This window comes from Lacerta agilis, chromosome 18 (genome assembly GCF_009819535.1).
Source record: "Lacerta agilis isolate rLacAgi1 chromosome 18, rLacAgi1.pri, whole genome shotgun sequence".
Taxonomy (NCBI): Eukaryota; Metazoa; Chordata; class Lepidosauria; order Squamata; family Lacertidae; genus Lacerta; species Lacerta agilis.
In genome coordinates, this window is record NC_046329.1 from 4546583 (window position 1) to 4568097 (window position 21515).

The 21515-nt window shown below is 44.4% G+C and overlaps 1 protein-coding gene across 3 annotated transcripts in view; it reads right to left on the reverse strand.

The window, feature by feature from the left end:
• The window catches only part of KDM4B (lysine demethylase 4B), a 147036-nt gene that overhangs the window by 79200 nt on the left and 46321 nt on the right, over positions 1 to 21515 (reverse strand). For all 3 annotated transcript variants that reach the window (XR_004425788.1, XM_033136950.1, XM_033136951.1), the window contains exons 6-7: positions 16361 to 16464; positions 10952 to 11089 (exon numbers count right to left, since the gene is read on the reverse strand). Coding sequence is in view for 2 of the 3 variants with exons in the window: in XM_033136950.1 (XP_032992841.1) it covers positions 10952 to 11089; positions 16361 to 16464 (242 nt within the window). In the remaining variant the exon portion in view is untranslated. The remainder of the gene's footprint in view (positions 1 to 10951; positions 11090 to 16360; positions 16465 to 21515) is intronic.

Below are 21515 nucleotides of genomic sequence, written 5' to 3' on the forward strand. Positions count from 1 at the left end.
ACTTCACAACTTCATCACCAACTAGCCTCCACATTGCAAAGTGAGTGAGAGCCAATACCTCAACCCCTAGCTAGCCCTCCAATCACGGTCCGTCAGTAATTTTGGTTGCCGTCTGCTGATATTTTGGGGAGAACTCTTGCCTGCCAATATGGGACTGCATCTTTTAATGGAGTAGATTTTGGCCCTGGGCCTCCAGTTCCTGGCCCCTACCTGGCAACACTGGGGTCCAAGTGTGAACCTGCTCCAATGAGATTCCTAAAGGGGGTCCAATAAAGTGAGTTTGAGGCCAAAATACTTGTTTGCAATCACGTGGCTCTAAAGCAGGGGTAGCCAAAGTGGTACTCTCTAGAAGTTGTTGGACTGCAACTCCCATTAGCCTCAGCAGGCATGGACAAAGGCTAGGGATGATTAAAAGTTGGAGTCCAACAATATATTGAGGGCACCACATCCGCTACCCCTGCCCTAAATGAATCTATCACTTGAGCAACACACAGACTAGCCTGGGAACAGACTGGAATGTGCTAGAAACAAGACAAGCCCCCGTGTTGGAGAATGGAAAAAGCTCAAACAGAGTTCAGTGATGGAAAGCTTGTCAAAGATGTGAGGAGGGGGTTGGGAAGAGATGAATGCTACTTGTGTGCAGCTGATCAAAATGGGAGGCAGGCAACAAGAGGAGGAAATTGACCCCCATTTTGTATTGAAATAGGTAATTTTAAGGCTTCTTAGGAGCAAATGGGAGATAAAAATGAAGCCGTGAAAATATAAGACTGAGGTAGCACAGATGTTATCATCTCCCACAGCCTGCTACTATTAATGTAATAGGGAGCCTAAGAAATTGCTCTCATCCACCAATTTCCAGTCAAGGTTTATCAAAGAAATAGAAAGCCTGACATGCACAGCAAGGCAGGGTGAGGTGGGGTGGGGAATATAATGCATAAGTGTTTCCATAAGAAAACTGCTGCTTCAGCAAACACCTTTAAAGAGAGACGGGGCGGGGGGGGGGCTCTGTGTTGGGCAACCTTATAAATGCTGACTATGAAAATGAGGTAGGCTGTAGCTCAGCCACAAAGCACACACTTAGCATGTAGAAGGTAGTCCTAGATTCACCAAAATCCTGGAGAGCCACTGCCAGTAGATAATACTGAGCTGGACAGTCTGATTCAGTAGAATGGGGGGTTTTAACAAGTCTCTCTGATCCAAGACTATCACCCTCCCATATAATGCAGTTTGCACAACAAAAGGAACAGAATGAACTGATGAGTTGCCAACGTAACTGGTTTCAAGTCAACATTACACGCACTGTGTACTTCTTTGCCTTTAAAGATGCTAAGGGTGTCACTGCAATCCACATCAGAACAATAAGCAATGAATAAACGAACCAGGACAAGTCCTGTGTCATTGGGAAGGATGCCTGCTGTACAAGGCAGGGTGTGCTAAAGCAGCTTGTTCAAAAGGAAGCTATGTTTGGAGGCTGAGCCACAGTAACCATACTCCCATGCACAGGCAGCTTGGAAACATGTTTTCATTAAGTGCTGCTGCAGGAGGTGGGAAACACAATACTTCCTGGTTGGAGTTATGTCACAGCTCTTGAAAGGTGTGCTTTAATTTAACACTGTTAACAAATTCTACCATAGCATTGTCTCATTTGAAGCTACAGCCACTGTATATTTAAAGACATCGGTGTTTCCTCCTTGTGACCTGTGAACCTAAGTCAGTGAACCTCCTGCTTTCAAGCTTATTGCATCTCCCACTGCATTTTAACTATTTTAATGACTTCTCCATAGTGCGCCAGAAAGGAACCAGACTGCAAACCTGGGGCTCTTGGGACTATGACAGCAGTAGCAACATAGACATTTGCTGGCACAAGGGACAGGGCTGCACAAATATTTGAGAGTTTCTTAGCAGGGGAATGATGGGTACGTACATGTAATTCATGCCCCCTGGTGTCATACAGTATCATTAACATGGATTAGAATTGGACTTCCAGAGCAGTAAGATGGCGGCCGCGACGGGATGCTGAGCTGCTGAGAAACAGCACCACTGGCTAGACTGATTGAGTGGCCCCTGCATCGCCACCACCACCCCTGCCGCTGAGAAAGGGTTCGGAGAGGAGCCAGGAGAACATTTGGTGAGCGTACCTCCCTGGGTGACTCTGGCCACAAGGAGGGCCTACTGACCATCTGCCAGTGAACAGAGCCCCCAGAGTTGTGAGACCTTGGGGCAGGGGGAAGAGCAGCCTGTCTTCAGCTGGCAGAGAAACACGCCAGCCGTGAAAGTGAGCAAGCATCAAGGCAGAAATTGGTGGTGCACAGGAGAGAAGCCTAACCCTGACCCCACTCTTGGAGTTGTCTGACCCTGAGACTGCCGCCATCGCCTCGACCCTCAGGCAGCCGAGCCCAGCGAGCTCGCTGCTGTGAAGTGGACCAATCCCAGATTTGTCCGTTCATGACCCAGTAGAAGTAACCCTTAAAATAGGAGAGGAAACACAAACCACCCCATCATGGTCCTTTTAGCCCCCAAAGAGTTGTGGGGGGTTGTCAATGTAGGGCACTGTTCACGAATGACAGATCAAAAAAGGAGTCCTTTAAACTCCTCCTTTTTATCCTTCTGAAAAGGTGCAAGCAAGTGTCACCAGCTGCTTGCCTGCTGACCCTGAGGTCTATGTTGGCATATTATCAGGATTTGGGGGAGTCACAAAAGGGGAGTGGTATCATTAAAATCCGAGGCAAGGACTTCTTTTTAAGGTGTACAAAACTCCAAGGTTAAGTGCATTTTAATCTGCACAGTCCTTCCCTTCAGGGGAATATCCAATGTCAAATGCATCTACATTAAAAGCAGCAACGTTTAAATAAGCCACAGCTGCCTTCAACTTACAACCTCCACTATGTTCCCAGTTGAGAGAATCTAAAAGTCAGGTACATCTTTATGCAGTTACAGTTGACCTCGAATATTGCCCTGAAATACATCCCAAAACACACTGGGATCTTGACTACTGTCTGGGAGATAGATAGATTGAACACCTCATCTTATTTACAGTTCAGCAGCGCATAGCTAGGTTCTGGAACTAGCCTGACCAACTGTGGCACAAGAAACACGGAAAAGCACATAGAGAGGCTGTCAAGTCGTAAGACACATGCACACAGCTAATAGAGGGGAGACAAAATGATTTCAAAATTAAAAAAATAAACCTAGAAAAGATTATTCAAATGGAAGAAAATTAACTGGAAGAGGAGAGAAGCAGCATCTCAACACTATCAGTGTTGTGGCATTATCGCTGCATGACAGACTCTGTAATGAGCAATCCAGTCAAGTAACACTTGGATTTGAAGTAATGCAAAAATAAAATTAAGCACAGAGGAAGCAGCGAGACGCTACCTGTTACTTACAAAGCCATCCCTTGCTGTGTGAGCAGGGATTCTGTCAGGGTTCCCACTGCTGTATGCTGAAAGGATGGGGGGGGGGGGGTGAGAATTCAATTCTAAGAGTTAGGAATCAGAGACAGCCAGGAAGGCAGAGAGACAGACAATCACACTCAACAGAAACCAACACTGAAGAACCAAGAAAAACCCCTCGAGACAAAAAAGGAGAAAGCCATGTTACATTACAAGCCACTTTACAAGTGACTGGCTGAGGAAGCATTTGCAGGTGGTTCAAGGACTGGTTTCGTCCTAGAAGTGAGACAAGGCGAGGTTTGAGCAAGAGACTTCGGCTTATTGGTCACAATCCACATTCTTGAACTGAACGCTCTCAGTGCAATCTGAACCTGCTGCTGAATGTTTTGTGAAGCACTTCTTGTAATTTGCAAAATAACACAAATATTTTTGTGCCTATTATCTACAGGGCGAATGCAAAGAAGCAGGCTAGCTACTGAATATGTAAATTGATACAAAATATGTATCAAACGGAGTTGCTTTTTGATTCTGCACACTGAATAGCTTTGTGCAGTTCGAAAACTCGTATGCTATTCTATGAGCACAAGCTGGCCAATAAAAGCTATTGGTTTCTCTCTTTGAATTCTACCCTATGGGACCAAAAGATCTTTCACCGCCTACTGCAATGTCTTCTCATCGAAGCATGGCATCAATTGGTGACAAGAAGGTTGGAAATATAAATAAACACACACAAGGCAGGGGGAGCAACTAGGAAGCAGGAGAGGAGTAACCAGAGGGGCTGATGCCCACAGCACTCTCAACATTTTGAATAAGCCCATGGGCTCAAAAAGGTTTGTAGCCCCTAAGAGATACAGACATCTAAAAAATGCACTGGGCTAAAAGCATGGTGTATTTGCCTGCCACTCCCAAGGCTGAGGAAAATCGTACTAATATTAGTAAGTAGGGCTGCCGTGTTTAACGTGGGGCAAGGCTGAATATCAATTTCTCTCACACAACTCTCTCTTCCTCACACCAATACCGTTGCTAGAGGCTTAGTCCGCCAATGTGGTAAAATCTGGGTGATTTTTCAGAGGGGGGCTTACTTTTCAGAAAGGAGACCCAATGGATCTCCACACTACCACCTCTTTTCTAACTGAAACCAAAGCTCCAAGTAGTGGTTTGGCTGCACTCAGCATCCCAGCTGCCAAGCACTTAAAAAAATGACAAGGAGATTGCCCCGTGGGAACAATGATAAAGCTCTTTTTTTTTAGCAAGCAAGCAAGCTTGTGCTTATAAAACAGGAAAGTAGCAAGCACTGTCTTGAAAGTGGCATTCTCCCATTTCTCAATCAGAAGAAATGCCTCTTCTAAGATGATGCCAGCTACGATACATGTGCATATCATCTAAAACCAAAGGAAAATTACTTCTTCCGAAATATTGCCTCTACCCATATGCAAACTGAATCAATAATTAGCTTTGAATTTATTTAACCAGATTGCAGCTCCAAATATTAGCCTTGAAGGCACACTAGGTTTGCGGAAAACGTCAGAAAGCCATTTCTAAAGCTTATTTGTGCTGGTGCTAGATGCACCATCAATAATTTTGCTTACCGTATTTTTCGCTCCATAAGACACACCCAACCATAAGACGCACTTATGTTTTTAGAGGTGCGCGCCCCCCCCCCCCCCTCCAGCGCTCCAGGCAAAGGCCGGGAAGGAAAGGGCCGGGTACTGTGCCTCTTCCAACCACGGCCCCGATCCCTGTTCTTGCGAGTGTCAGAGGGGGGCGGGGGCAGACGGCCAAAAGCCCTTTCGACTGTTTGTCTGTCTGCCCCCGCTTCTGCTGTACAGGGAGCCGGGAAGAAGGAGCAGAACCCTCCTTCCTGGCTCCCTGTAGAGAAAGCTCTGATCTCTTGTGGGTAGGGGGGGCCAAAAGCCGTTTTGGCCACTTGTCCGTCTGCCCCCACTTCTGCCACTGCCCGCCCCCGCAAGACATTAGAGCCTGTGGTCGGAAGAGGTCGTTGTTCCTCCCCTGCACCTCTCCCCTTACTTTTTAGGAGGGGAAAAGTGCATCTTATGGAGCGAAAAATACGGTATAATCCTTAGTTCATTAATCTTCACAATTCTGCCCTACCTGAGTTAAGTAGGTGGTTCTTCTCCCCTGAGAGAAGGAAACTATGAGTGGTCCACATATATAAAGCCATGGCAGCAAAAGCAATTATGACTGTAGTGCAGATATATACACACATTAAGATTCAGCAGGCCAATTTTCAGTTAAATCAGAGAGTTTAGAAGGCCTACTTGTGGATTCTCTCAGGTATAATCTGCTTTTCTTCCCAGTAGCCAACTTTGCAACTTTAAACCTGCCACAGAAGAGCACATTTCCTGTTAATACCAATGCTTGTCCAACAATTACAGTGGAACTCACTTCTAATGAGCCGATCATTAAATTCCCCCCCATGTGCATTTGTGAAGCGCAGGCAAATTGTGTCCTGCCATAGTTAGCAGCAACATCGGTCCAGTGAGTTATTAGTGCTGCTTGCTTTAGGTTTGTGTATAATCACTCAAGTGTGAGTAACTAAAGAGCACACTGGCAAACATAGTGTTGACTGCAGGTAGGAGGTGAAATGTAAATACTCTAGATGTTCTGAAACCATAAGTCAGGAGCTGGGAGTCTTTGGGCTTCCAGATGTTGCCGAACTACAACTTACATCATTCCTCGCAAGCAATGGCAATGGTCAGGGGTGGTGGGAGTTGCCAGAAACATCTGGAGGAGAAAAGGGAACCTGCCATAGTGGAAAACATGCTCCACCAGAGATTCAGGAATACCACACCAGAGATTCAGCAAAGAGTAAAATAAATGAAATAGTCATCTTTGCATATCCTAAACTTCCTTAACTGCTTTAAGAACATAGATATATGTATAACTTTACATACAGAACATACAGTCTGGTACAATCACGAGTATGGATGTTTTTCTTTTAACAAACCTATCTCACATTTAAGAGTGAGAATTGGTGCAACCTCAGGGACACAAACTATAGTCATGGGAAAAAGAAAGTGCTTCCTCTTTGAATTCTGTGGTTTTGTATATGAAGACATAATAACAATCATCCATTCCTAAGCACGTCTTAAAATCAGGTAAATACAACCTCAGATAAACAACAACACATGACACATTACACTGTCATGATTTATTTAACAGAAATAAAGCCAAAAGCTTGTAGAACCACCTTTAGCAACAATAACTTGAAGTAATCATTTTCTGTAGAACTTTATCAGTCTCTCACATCGTTGTGGAATAATTTTGTACATGATGGTACATGTTTCTGATCCATCCACCCTGGAGTTTAACATGGAACTGAAGCTGTGTGTGTGTGTGTGTGTGTGTGTGGTGGTATCCACCAGATCAAAGGAGCAGCCCGTACCTTTCTCCCACTAAATTTAGATTTTGCCAATCCATCAATAATGAGATCCAATATAAGAATAACACTCTATTCTCTATTCATTCTATACCACTCTATTCTGCCTTGGTTAGACCACACCTGGAATACTGTGCCCAATTCTGGGCACCACAATTTAAGAAGGATGGTGACAAGCTGGAACATGTGCAGAGGAAGGCAACCAAGATGATCAAGGGTCTGGAAATCAAGGGCCTTACGAGGAGTGCTTGAAGGAGCTGGGTATGCTTAGCATGGAAAAGAGGAGACTGAGAGGAGATACGAGCGCCATCTTCAAATATCTCAAGGGCTGTCACATGGAAGAAGGAACAAGCTTGTTTTCTCCTGCTCTGGAGGGGAGGACTCGAACCAATGTCTTCAAGTTACAAGAAAGGAGATTGCGACTAAGCATCAGGAAAAACTTTCGGACAGTAAGAGCTGTTTGACAGTGGAACGGTCTCCCATGGGGGGTTGTGAACTCTTAGTCTGTGGAGGTTTTAAAGCAGAGTTTGGATGGCTATCTGTCATGAATGCTTTAGCTGAGATTCCTGCATTGTAGGGGGTCGGACTAGATGACCCTTGGGGTCCCTTCCAACTCTAAGATTCTATGATAAATTTACATGTTGCCTGACTGTGGGTGCAGTGTAGCACACTATGTGGGTAGGTTTTTTAATATATATATTGGTAATGTTTTGCTGGGTGCTTTCGATCATCACACCCCTAGTTTGTTTCGATCAGCCAGTAGAAAAGGATGCAGCCTGCCCTTCTCAATCAGCTGGCACATTTGTCATTGTTTATTTTTACAACTGCTCTTTTCTTGCACAAAACAGCTTTTATTTTATTTTTTAATCTCCTTCTGGATAAAGGCATGGGGAAAGGGAAAACCAGGAATGCTTGGGGGGGGGGGAACCACTTCATATGAAAAGCTATTCCAAATCACTGCCTGCAGTAAACTTTTTTAAACATTTATTTTTTTCAAATAATACTGAAAAACTTGCATTTCAAAAAAATAATAAGGTGTGAGCAAACAAGTTAACAAATAGCTACACACCAGCCCATAAGTTTCTGAAACTTATAATGGGTGGGGAAGTGCCAATTGAGGGGACAACAATATACATCCTTTTAAGCAGCACCAAGTAGTGAATGAGAAATACCCAACAGTCTTTGGAGGCATGGAATTGAAACTGCTCGTGTACAGACAAAGCCAAACATGGAAACAGTGACCCACATATGCATGAATGCCCTAAGTGTGGACACAGACAATCAGCTGGGAAAATAGTTGGGGTTTTTTCCTAAGAGAAAAGCTGCAGTAATGTAAAAAGAGGATTTATTTGGGCTTCAAGATAGTATGTAAACCACAGCACTGTTAGGAAGAAACAGAAGACAATCAATCCTATGCACACCTACCTGGGAGTAAACCCAGGGAATTCAGTGTAACGAATTTCTTAATAACAAATAAATAAGCATGGTTTTTTGCCTATTAGATTTATATCCTAATCTATTCCAATAAATAATATATCCTTGAAAAATAAAAACATAACTCAGAAGAATCATGTCTGCAAGATCCACAGCTTCTGATTCTCAAGGTTCACTTGGAGCTTCATGGATTTCAGAAAAGGGAAGATTTGTTTCCTTCCACTCTTACTGCATGTTAGTCACTTGCTTTATTTTGTGTGCGTTATTCACAATCACTTATCAGTTTATTTCACCTGAAGATAAAGGAATCCAAGCAAAGTTAGAGGAGAGAGGCCCTGTTGTCCAAAAACCCTGCTACCCTGTTGCAGGAGAGGATGTTTGGCTACCTCCCAGATGCTGCTCCACGCCCCAAAGCCTTAAAATGTCCATTTCCTCTCCCCCCACCCCTTCATTTCTCTGTGTATTGTTTTTCATCCTGGCTCCTCCTCGGAGTAGACTCTGGTTCCCAGGTCTGGAGGCAAGGCTGAAGCCCAGCAGGTTCCATCAAAGGAGCCAGGGTTCTTTGTGACTGAAGTATCACAGAATGAAATAGGCTTACATTCCCTTTTCCTTCTATACAACTTTCCCTCAGCTAAAGTCTTCTACCTTTGTTCCTAACATATTGGAAGCTTATAAGAAGTTCCTCGACGGGATCACAAGATCTTCTGAAAGACGGGCCTGCCCAGTGTTATCAATCTGGAAGGGAGTTTGGGGCTTGCTGGAAGGGCACTCTCTATTGACCTGGGGCAGCAGCATTGTCGGATGCCAGTATGAGCAATTGCACTTGGAAAGTGTTCCAGAGCAGAGACTCTTCAGTGGGGAAGTTGACATGGAAAGGTTTCCCTAAAGGCAGAAATTCTGAAAAGCCAAATTACCATTCTGGATACACCAACTAAGTGAGCATGCACTGTGGGGTGATTGTCAGTGTGGAAAGAGAAGCACTGCTGCCCCTTGTGATAAAAAGTGAACAGCTGGGGCATCTCCTCCTCCCTAGGTCGCCCTACCTAGAGTGGATTGGAAACTCTCCCCATCACTGCTTGTTCAGTAATTTCACGCTACAACGCCCAACAATGTAAGCACGGAGCCTCAATCTAAAGTCTCCACTTCCCAAATGTCACTTGTTTTTGAACACATGGCTAAGCCCAAAATTGCTTTTAATATTAGAACAGTTGCCCACTGGCACCTGCCGTAGTTAAAACTCTTCTCAGAATTTCCATGACAAATTACCATTTTCTGGGGTCCAAAACAATGAAATTAGAGGTGTTGGGGGTAAAAACCTAGCAAGCAAGGCCACAGCAGACAGGATCAGATTCCAAGTCCTCTAATAATAAAATCTGCTTAGATTAGCATGCTTTGTTTTAAAACGGAAGGTCTTCAGACACAATTTTGTACTTAGGCCTCAGCACTACTTTAAAACTGAGTCTTGAATTACAATTTCTCCTGTGTGCTTCACTTGCACCAGTGATTTCCCAGAGACCTGGAATTAGAGACCCAATCCCCAATTCAGAACTGGAATAACCCTCAACTCTTACATAGTCTGAAAATAAAACTTTTCAGGTGCAAGAGTAGAAACTGACTACCCGACTAAAGCCCAACCCATTTCTCCACAAGTCAATGTTTCTCTTATAAAGTAGCAGTAGTCAACCTGGTCCAGAAAGGGCTAGTCTGTTTCAGGAATAGCTGGTGGTCACATCTCAGAATTATCTGCCCACAGTGGAGGCTAATTGGAAAGAGGCAAAGAGCAGTAAATCAAGCAGAGATACAGCAGACAGCTTTCTCTGTGGGACAGGTACTCTGGCCCAACCAGGACCTATTAAACATTTAACTGTTTTCTCTCTCACACACAAGTAGTTCTCTCATGGCACACACTTTGAAAATTACTGACAGACACAAACATATTGTTACACTGGAGCACACTATCTGAGGAAAGCTAGGGCTTGCACCAGTGTGCCATGTTAGCCGCATCAAAGGGAAAAGAACCATTGGGCGCAGTGACAGAGGCTCCAGGCGTACAAACAAGCAGCTTAATGTCTACTGTTTTACAATTTTTAATGTGCTGTAAGCCGCAGAGTGGCTTGGGAAACCCAGTCAGATGTGTGGGGTATAATAATAATTATTATTATTATTATTATTATTATTATTATTATTATTACACCTGTCAGAAATAGATGGAAGATGCTGTCTGATTCACATAAACCCCAGGAAACCATGGTTTGCTAACTGGGAGCCAGCCTGAGGAGTGTGCACTCTTTTCCAACCCCAGCACATGTTCCACATACACACCCGCTCCTTGCTTGCCTTGACTGTGGTTAAGCCTTATATATGCTAACTCTATCTGTTAACACTAGGCAGGGTTCCCATCTGAAAAAAAGTTTTTAAAACCAGAGTTTGAAGTGGCTTTGAAAACATCAGCAAGGTCACCCAGCCCAAGGTCACCCAGCAGCTGCATGTGGAGGAGCGGAGATGCGAACCCGGTTCCCCAGATTACGAATCTACTGCTCTTAACCACTACACCACACTGGCTCTCAATGGACCATGATGCTGGTGTGAACTCAATGGTTCGGTCACAGTTTATCAGCAAGAAAAGCAGCAAAAAACCTGTGCCAGGCAGACTGGCTCCCAATTTGCAAGGCATGCCTTGTAATTTGCCCCATACCAACAAAAGAACCAGGATGTGGGAACTTACTTGGGTGGCCATCTTGCCATAGTCGATCCACCGAAGCGTGGCAAAGTTGGTGGACTCCGCACAGTTGAACCCGTGGTTAAATCCTGCATGGTAGCCATAAGGAAAAGTAATCATGAACTCTCCGGCTTCTTGGGTGATCTGAAAATGGGGAAGGAAGAAAAGAATGTGCCATTATCAAGCAATGAGGAACCAAAGCTTCAACCAAGGCAATGTGACCTTTCGAAAGAAATAAATCTGTATTTGTAGTAAGAGAGGTGACAAGAAGCACCTCTTCACTGAAACCAAGATGGTGGGCTGATTATGGTGACCCACGGCTGCTTTCAGGATTCTCTGTATATATTTGTGGGAACTGTTAGGAAAGACGGCTACCACTTCTAAAAAAATGGTTTCCCACAAGGAATTATCATGGGAACAAACTAATGCAGGGAGGAAATGCAGACATTCACCAACCGAGGTGACCTGCAATAAACTCTTTATATGCCCCACCAGGGTCCCAACGAACTCCCCCCACATTGGCATTATGCTGCCTGAAATCCAAGCCCCACAATCTTTTCGTGTGCTGGGAAGGCCAAAAGAGTACTCATTAATGGTTCCTCGTCATCCTGGGGAAAAGTGGTAAGTGGGTGCCGCAGGGTTCTGTCCGGGGCCCGTTGTTGTTCAGCGTCTTTGTAAATGACTTGGATGAAGGAATTGAGAGGATGCTCATCAAATTTGCAGATGGCACCAAACTGGGAGGGGTAGCCAATGCCGCAAAAGACAGAATCAGATTTCAAAATGACCTTAACAGGATTGGAGACCTGGGCCCAAACTGACGAAATGAATTTCAATGTGGACAAATGCCAGGTTATAAACCAGCTGCACACATCTAAGGTGGGGGGACACCTAGCTTGCCAGTAGTACATATGAAAAGCATCTAGGAGTCTTGGTGGACCATAAGCTTAACATGAGTCAACAGTGTGAGGCAGCAGCAAAAAAAGCTAATGCTATTCTAGCCTGCATCAACAGAAGTATTGTGTCCAGATCAAGGGAAGTAATAGTACCACTCTATTCTGCCTTGGAGTTCTGTGTTAATTTCTGGGCACCACAATTTAAGAAGGGTGTTGACAAGCTGGAACATGTGCAGAGGAGGGCAAACAAGCTGATCAAGGGTCTGGAAACGAAGCCTTATGAGGAATGGTTGAAGGAGCTGGGTATGTTTAGCCTGGAAATGAGGCGACTAAGAGGAGATATGATATCCATCTTCAAATATCTCAAGGGCTATCACAGGGAAGAGGGAACAAGCTTGTTTTCTCTTGCTCTGGAGGGAAGGACTCAAACCAATGTCTTCAAGTTACAAGAAAGGAGATTCCGACTAAACAACACTTTATGACAGTAAGAGCTGTTTTTTACAGTGGAACACACTCCCACAAGAGGTGGCGGACTCTCCTTCCCTGGAGGTTTTTAAGCAGAGGTTGGACAACCACCTGTCATGCATGCTTTAGCTGAAATTCCAGCATTGCAGGGGTTGGACTAGATGACCCTTGGTTCCCTTTCAACTCTATGATTCTATGAAATATTAAAAAAAAAAATCTCAAGACCACCATAAACTACAGAAATGCTGTCACTGTGTGCAGAAGGGGATTGAAGTGACAGTATTGAGTCTGGCAATTTCAGTTGCCATGGCAAATGTGCAGCATCCTCATATGACAGGCCCCAGGTATTCTTCCCAAACTTAGGTGCTCCTGTGGGGGTGGGGGGAGAGAGAATGGAAGAAGGGCTGTCTCTGCAGCAGCATGGCAACTCTTATTCCCCTCTCCAGTTCCAGTGTTAAGAGGAAGACTGGAGATTGTTTGGCCACTGCATTTGCAAAGCACTCCAGAGGAACAAATTAATCAGCCCCCTCAACTCTTCCCAGCTCTGTAGTTGGAAAAGTGGAGGCTTCTGCAAGCAGTGCCTTGCCAAGACATCTTGGAGCTGGGAAGGGGAGCGAAAGATTGTCCTTGTCCTTGCAGAGAGAAGCATCCCAAGCAGCAAGTAGAGGGCATGTTTCTGGCAACCACAATTTTTGGCTTAGTTATCAAGTCCAGGCAAAAAGAGTTGACCTCTACTCTAAAACCATTATTTGCCAGTCTCAAGTACAGCATATCAGGCAGCTGTAGTCCAAGTCCTGTCAAGCAGCGCTGAACATATATCAGCAACTGTAAACTCAAAACATAGGCATTTTTGTACATTGGGGGAATCAAACACTAGAGAAGAACTGTAGTTTCAAGCACCCACAAAAATCCACAATACAGTAACTCTGCTTTCAAGTTTTTGTGTCTTTCACAAAGATTTTCCCCACTTTCCCCTAAATCATTCCCCTTTCACTTATACTACACATGTGACACATCTAAATCAGAGGTACCAAGGAAGAAATCAAGAGTGGGACAAACTTTCATAGGGTGAGATTAAAGAACCAGGATGTCAAGCACCAATTTCATATCCATCACGTTTGAAACAGCACTGTGTGTGTGTGTGTGTGTGAGAGAGAGAGAGAGAGAGAGAGAGAGAGAGAGAGAATATGAATGGTACCCACTTTTATCGTTTCTCTGCCACCAGAGTGGAGAGGTTTGGGGAAAACCACATCCTTACTTATTATATAATTGGGGAGCTGAGGTCTTAAAACATCTGGCTTTCCTCATTTCAGAGGGAAAGAGAGTTTGATTCCTCAGATCATTTGATTTGATTTGGACAACCACAGAAGTGGGAAACTGGCTCACACATAAAAGAAAGCCTTCTACACACCTCCATGTACTCACAACTTGGGTGTTTGCTTTAAAAACTGGGGTTCCATTGAAAAACAATTAACATCAGGTCTGCTGAGCATCACCAACTAGCCTGCCACCCTCTGGATTGGTTGATGCAATGGCCTGTAGGCTATGCAAATAAATAAAGTTTGTTGTTTCCTCTGGATTGGTTGTCTCTATCCTTATTGCCACATATTTGTACAAAAACTTTCCAACTGGCTGAGTTGGGCATTAACTAACATAAGAAGGGGAAATGCCATAAGGATTTTTCTACCTGATGGGCCAAAATGTCCTCAGCCAGCCCTGACTGAGGCAGGACCAGCAGCAAGCAATGCTCCTGAGGCATGATAAGTGACTGGTTAAAATGCTGTTGCGCCTTACTGAGGTGCTAATGTGTCACAGCCTAATTCTTAAGCATGAGGACTTTACTCAAAAGAATGTTTAAGAGGGACAACCATCTGCACTCATGACCTCCCTCCCCTCCCCTGAGGAGAGCCAGCCTGACGGCACTACTGTAAGAGGCTTTGTATTCCTCCGCTTCTCCCGATACAGGTGAGAGAAGTTCAGGCCTGGCCTCTGGTGCCCAGCTCCATTTGAACCTGTTCATAAATCAAGGCAAAGCTGCAGACAGTTAAGTTAAGCAGACAGAGAGATTATGCTCCTGTCAGAAAATCTACATCCCTGTGTCTTCATCCCAAGACCCACAGTGCATATCCTCCTCACATCACTGCTGTCAACATTATCCCGCCAATAAATTAGAAAAGCACTCCAGGTGACGGATGGGCTTGGGTAGAAAAGTAATAACTATTGAGGAAAAGCCAGCACCGACTGCCACTCACAGTGAAAAGCCCTGAATTTACTGACTTCTGCAAGGCCTTCACAGAATAAATGGAGAAATCAATAGCGGATTACAGAAATACACATTTTTAATTATTAAAAAGCTCAGGTATCGATCTGATTTCTTTAGAGAAGTAAATACCATTACTAAGATTTATAAACACCCAGGTATTTGCCCTGTTTGAAGCCTGCCAGGAATTTTGATGCATCTGTGGAGGGAGAAGTGGGAGGAACCTTTGGCTTGCTTTCCGTGAATGGAGACCACTTCTGGAGAAGGCTGCTGCTTTAAGTTAGGTTGGACTTGCTTGGGGCCCAGGCTGATTACACAAAGGAGGTCCTCCTGCATCACCTTACCACAATGTGGCCTCAGAGGAGGAGCAAGGAGCTGTCAGGAAAGCAACATCCCTCCCCTGCTGGGGGCCAGGCCCTCGTAATCTGAAGGCCAACCTTCCCCTGCCTTCAAAAGAAAAGGCATTCAGCATTCAGAGATTCACCAGCCTTTAAGAGGCCTCTATTCTTGCATTGTGTGCACATTTAAACAGAATTATATGCCAGTTTCCCACATAGCTAACGTGGAGATTTTGCAAGGGCTCTCTCCCATGTTCTGTGTAAATGCTGCAGCCTGACCAACATCTACTCAGTCTGACAAATAAAGTGTCAGAAAAAGCAGGCTGAACACAAAGTCTTAATGCCAAAGATAGAACACCCTCTCTGGTGTGCCACAAGTCATATTCTTCCCTACTGTGAACAGCCATTCCTTTCAGGACTGTGTGATACCCCTTTCTCAGGTGGAGTTTAAGACTGCACTAAACTTCCTACATCCTTAAAATAATTAGGAAGCGTAAAGAGAGGTATGCATTTCAGGAAAACTTTTATAGCACTATTTTTCATGCTGAAAGCTGAAATGATTCTTCACACTCCATTTTCAATGAAGACATCATTACACACTGGAAAAGACCTATGCAGGTTGCTTAATGGCCAATGCATGCTTTGCTTAAATCTGTCTTCTATATTCTCACAACTACAAACTACCTTAAACATCAACAGTTCAACTGGGAAAGAAAAATGGTCGACTGGAGAGGTGAAGTCCTTGTAGGATTCCAACACAATTCCTCCCCTGCAGGGAATGGGGGAAGGGAACGGAATTTACTCCTTTGAGAAGAACAATGAAAAATGAAGAGAAGCAGAATGGAGCTAATGTTCCTGGCAGGATCTTGTGCTACAGCTTTTTATTCCATTTTTGCACAGATTTAGGGTAGCAGACATGAAAGTGGTCCCATTTTATCCTCCCAACAGTAAGGCTGAGAGACTTGGTCAAGGCCATCAAACAAAAAGCACTTCCTTCAACCATGAGAATTATTCTAGCTATCAACTGGTCTCAAATATATGGTGGTGGGTTTGCCAGACAACATCAGGCACTCTTGGGTAATGCCGATTGTCTAGATCAATTTCAATTGGGTTTCTTCAATTGGGAAACCCAGCCAGATGGGCAGCTGAGGAAGGAATTAAGAGTGCCATGCTTCACAAGTTCCACGGTACTAGTTTTGATGGCTCTTTTTCAACCACTACAATCTCAAACCGCCATGGATCTCAAAGGGTTCACAATAATAGAACAAATTTTTTAGATGTGTATCTGGAAGTAAAAATGCATCATCATCAAGTTATTTCCCACAACCAGAACATTGAACCTAGCTCAGAACCCTACTTTTGAGTGCTTAACGTACCATAACAGTATGCTGGAGGATTCAGCTCTCGATCAGCATTCTCTGAAAACCTGTGGGTGTCCTGAAACATTATCCATACATACCCGGTCAAAGGGGATGCCGTATTTCTTCAAGATAGATGGTGAAATGAGGGTCATCTTGTGGCGGAGGAAGGCGTCGCACCCTTGGGAGCTCCCGGGGAAAAATCCTGCAGGAGGATTCAGGAGAGAAACTATTACCATCACTGACCCTCAGGCCCGCTTCCAACTCTACGAGTCTATGATTTTGTATCCCAAGGGAATCAATCCCCTTTGACTACCTAGAGGAAGTGCCAACAGCATCATTTTTCTCATGTATGTATGAAAGCTCCAAGGGGGTAGGGGTTGGGGAGGCGGCACCACCATAAACCCTCAAAGTTCAAACAAGGCAAGTAAGATGCACAAGGACGGGCTCTCTCCATATGAACCTACCTGGACTCTGAGGTCATCTTCTGAAGCCCTTCTTTGTGTGCCTCCTCAAAGTCCATGAGAGGTCCAGCGGGTGGCAACACAAGGACAGGCCTTTTCTGCAGTGGTTCCGTTTGTGGAATGCTTTCCCCAGGAAGGTTCAGCTCACGCCTTCATTATACACCTTTGAGTGCCAGGCAAAAATGTTCCTGTTTAACTAGGCCTTTTAAACGTGCTGTGAAAGGGGGGGGATTATTGGGTTGTTTGGGTTTTTATGATGTATTTTGTGTCTTTTATATTGTGATTTTATGTTGCGAACTGCCCTGAGATCTATGGGTATAGGGTGGAATACAATAATAATAATAAATAATAATAATGGAAAGTAATAATGTGTAATAGGGAGCTCCCTGCCCCACCCACCCACAAACTCAAATAAATATGTTTTGAACATGCTCAGACTAACTATGACCAGATGAACATGAATCAGTAGGCAGAGCCCCTAGGTTTGTGCAAGCAGGAAAGTGGGGAAAGGTGGAAACATGGTAGTTTTGCTTGGTAATCTCTGGAGGGAAGCAAAACCTACTGGAAACAGAAGCTGCACTTTCAGCCTAATCCACACAAACAGCAGGTGGTGTCAAGACTGTTTCTCTGACAGTATGCAGACTGCAGGTGATGGATCACAGAGCTAAGTTTCCCTGTGAAAAATACTCTCTACTAGCTCAAATCCAGCTCAAACTATTTTTTCTCCCATGCCAGTTTTCTACACATGATTGTTTGTCTAATCTCTCAACTTCTGTCCAAAAACAGTTTTATCACCTTATCCTCTGGGTTGGATTTTGCTCACTGTAGACCTACTGAAATTAATGGATTAAAGTTACTAATGTCCTTTAACTTAAAAAGATCTATTCTATGTATGACTAACTTTGGATACCACCGTGTGTGTGAGTATAAAAAATACTGAATAGCTTTGTTGGTAGAGCATGAGACTCTTAATCTCAAGGTTGTGGGTATGAGCCCCACAATGAGCAAAAAGATTCCTGCATTGCATAGATTGCTATGGGAAACCATCATGGCAGGAGTGTGAGTGTGTGCATCCCTTCAAAATGGAATGGAAGGGAGCTGCAACGGATGTAAAATTATGTTGTCATGTGTGGGGCAGCAATATGAGATTATATTACACCCATCCTCAACATACAGCACTGGCTGTTACTGAGCTATCAGGCACAATTCAAGATGCTGGCACTATAGTTGTTGTTGTTCAGTCGTGTCTGACTCTTCGTGACCCCATGGACCAGAGCATGCCAGGCACACCTATCTTTCACTGCCTCCCGCAGTTTGGCCAAACTCATGCTAGTCGCTTCGAGAACATTGTCCAACCATCTCATCCTCTGTCGTCCCCTTCTCCTTGTGCCCTCCATCTTTCCCAACATCAAGGTCTTTTCCAGGGAGTCTTCTCTTCTCATGAGGTGGCCAAAGTACTGGAGCCTCAACTTCAGGATCTGTCCTTCCAGTGAGCACTCAGGGCTGATTTCTTTAAGGATGGATAACTTTGATCTTTGATAAAGAGTCTCCTCCAGCACCATAATTCATTATAGTACAAAGCACTATAGTACAAAGCCACAAATGGCTCAGGAACACCTTTTTTATTTATTTAACAGAATTTGTATATGACAGAAGCATAAAAGGCTTCTAAGCGTGTGTTTTTTCCTTACCCATTACCAACCAACCTTGGGAAAACATCGTCACCAGAGGCAGGGCCTTCTTGGTGGCAAAACCCCATTTAATATGACACTTACTGAACATCAACTGTAACTGCAACAGTTGGGCTTTAGCTGGTATCTTACGGAGCAACTTGTGTGTGTTACTTTAGGCTGTAGAGTACCCAAGTTAATATGCTATCATCATCCTTAAGGTTACATTTCTCCACAACTCTATCCGCCTCCTCCTCAGCAGGCCTTTACACATTTCATGGTTAGTACTAAGAAGAATGTTCTCAAGTGGGGGTTTGTGCTCCCTCAAATCAGCAGGAAATATGCTGCTATGAAGCATGTTACATGAATGCACCTGAAGCATGAAGAAAAAATGCTGAGTCTCACAAAACTACCACTGATATAAGGTAGTTTGTTCTTTTAAACTACTCTGCAGCAGTGGCGGAGGAACCCTCTCTGGCACCCGGAGCAGCATAGCCCGTATGGGCTGCACCTTGCACGGCAACCGTACAGGCTGCCACGTGAGCAGCATCCTGTATGGACGGCGAGAAAGAGCGGCAGCCCCTATGGACGCCGCACAAGCATGCGCCTCTCGGCCGCTCTACAGCTGAGGGGAGGTAGGGGCCATCTTGTCATCCCTCCCAGAGTGGAACCCGGGGCAGCCCGCCCCCTCTGCCCCTCCCTTCCTATGCCCCTGCTCTTCTGCCAGCTGCTATAGAAATCTTGAATGCTGAATCCGGTGCACGTGCTTGCAAAGGTTCAGATATATCCCTGAAACCATCTTTCTGAATAGCCCTGCAGCAAACTAGTATTCCAGATTGAGTAAGTACTGAATGGGCCATTTTGTGTGAAATCCTCCAAAGTGGTTACTGAATTCTGAAAGCTTTCCTTTGCTTGTATCGTCAAGACCACTCTTCCAATCGCAAGGTCATGTGCAACCATTATGTAGATCTAATCACACTCAGGTTGAGAGACACACTGTGCAGCTTTGTTTCCACATCTATAATCAGAAATATTGACCCGATATTTTGCTGAGGAATAGAGAGTATTGTTGAATTCCACTGCACCCAAACTAGTCCTCCTTTACTCTGAAGTGCCGGCAATAGAATCCAAGGCAGATCACCCACTTTGAGACGAGCATAATCTAGTAGAAATGTAACTGTCCCACACAACTAAGGCATGGCCAACATCCTGTTCCTTTCAGTATGCCTTGTGTCAATGCCACACATCTCCAGCTTTAGTATCTTGATCTGCGAAAACCTATACTGCCATATAAAACAGTTTTAACAAATTAAAACTCTTAAAAGAGTTTTAACAAATTGGCTCGTCGTCAAAAGCAACACGTGCAGCTATGTGCAGTGGCGATTTTCAGGCGTTGTGAACAGTACCCTCACTGCTACATGTCACTTCTATTTTCGGTTTTTCAAACTATGTTGCAGCAGACAATGACCTTGTAGGCCTCCAACTTCAATGACGTTTCTATTTCCAATCCTGCTATTATAGCTATACCAAGCTGAGAATGCCTTGCTGGCTTCAGTCTTCCATTAGTGGCAGCATAAAACACATCCTGAGAGAATGATTTAATCTCCCTTTTCGTGTCCTCATTTTTTCCTCTCCTTGGTTCAAGCTCTGGAGTCTAAAGAATGGCTTCAGTTTAAGTCTGGAGCACCTTCCTCTCCTTCTAAATAACATGCTTCAGAGGAAGAGTGTCTGGAATAGGGCATCTGTCACGTCAGCACTGAATAACCCCTTGTTCAGAAGAAAAGCTGTGTCCTTTACACAAATGCTCATGCCCTTTCAATTCAATTATTGCTCCTCTCATAATACTTTGTCGATCCAGACGGAACCCTTACATTAGCAAGTACTATGTGGAGACTCCACATCCTGCTATGCACATCACTTCCATCAACATGCAAAGGTTTTCACCTATAGGTACTACCGATTTAAAAGTTCCTGCTGTGCCTGCATATTTAAGTCCTTTCAATGTCTGTAACCAGATGTGTAGGGTCTGAATGCCCTCTGGCAGAAACGCTACACTTTCCTGAAGGAGACACTCATCAATTAAAGTACAAAATGCCACCACGTGTGGATGATTGTACCTGCCTTGTTCTGATACCACAATATCTTCTGCTGGCTCTTCTGATTGCATTTGGAATTCAAAAAATATACAATAATAAACCTCCTTTGCACCTATGCCATGGATTCCAGTGGCAATGGCTTCAACCTTAGGCAGCTAGTGATGACCTTTAAAGCTCTAAATAGCATGGGGTCAGGTTCTTTGAAGGACCACCAGCATCCCTATCTGCCTACCCATACCTCTGAAGCCCTACTGAGGTGTTCACCTATCAAGGTGAGACTGGAGAGCACATGGATGACAGCATTATTGGCAGTGGCTCCACAATTATGGAATGCAATTCTTCAGGACATAAGCCAGACAACATTCCTCATGGGTTATAAAATGTTTTAAATATGCAATGTAGCCTTTAGTAAACAAATGAGATTGAAGTTGCAGAATTATTGTTTTTTCGGTCTGGTTTGGATATTTTTTGTATCTTCCTGGCATGAAGTCAGCTTTTAATACTGCATGTAATATCATTTTGTTGTCTTAAAGGTAAAGGCAAAGGTACCCCTGACTGCTGGGTCCAGTTGTGGACGACTCTGGGGTTGTGGCGCTCATCTCGCTTTACTGGCTGAGGGAGCCGGCGTACAGCTTCCGGGTCATGTGGCCAGCATGACTAAGCCGCTTCTGGCGAACCAGAGCAGCACACGGAAACGCCGTTTACCTTCCTGCCAGAGCGGTACCTATTCATCTACTTGCACTTTGACGTGCTTTCAAACTGCTAGGTTGGCAGGAGCAGGGACCGAGCGACGGGAGCTCACCCCGTCACAGGGATTCGAACCGCCGACGTTCCTATTGGCAAGCCCTGGGCTCTGTGGTTTAGACCACAGCGCCACCTGCTTACAAACACTTGTTGTCTTACAATGTTTTAGATTTGTATTTTATTGTAAGTATTGTACTGTATGACATGCAGTTATAAACACATTTATTAAATCAACTAACCATGGCTAGAAGAATCCTGTTCTCCAAATTAGGAGTCTTGGAA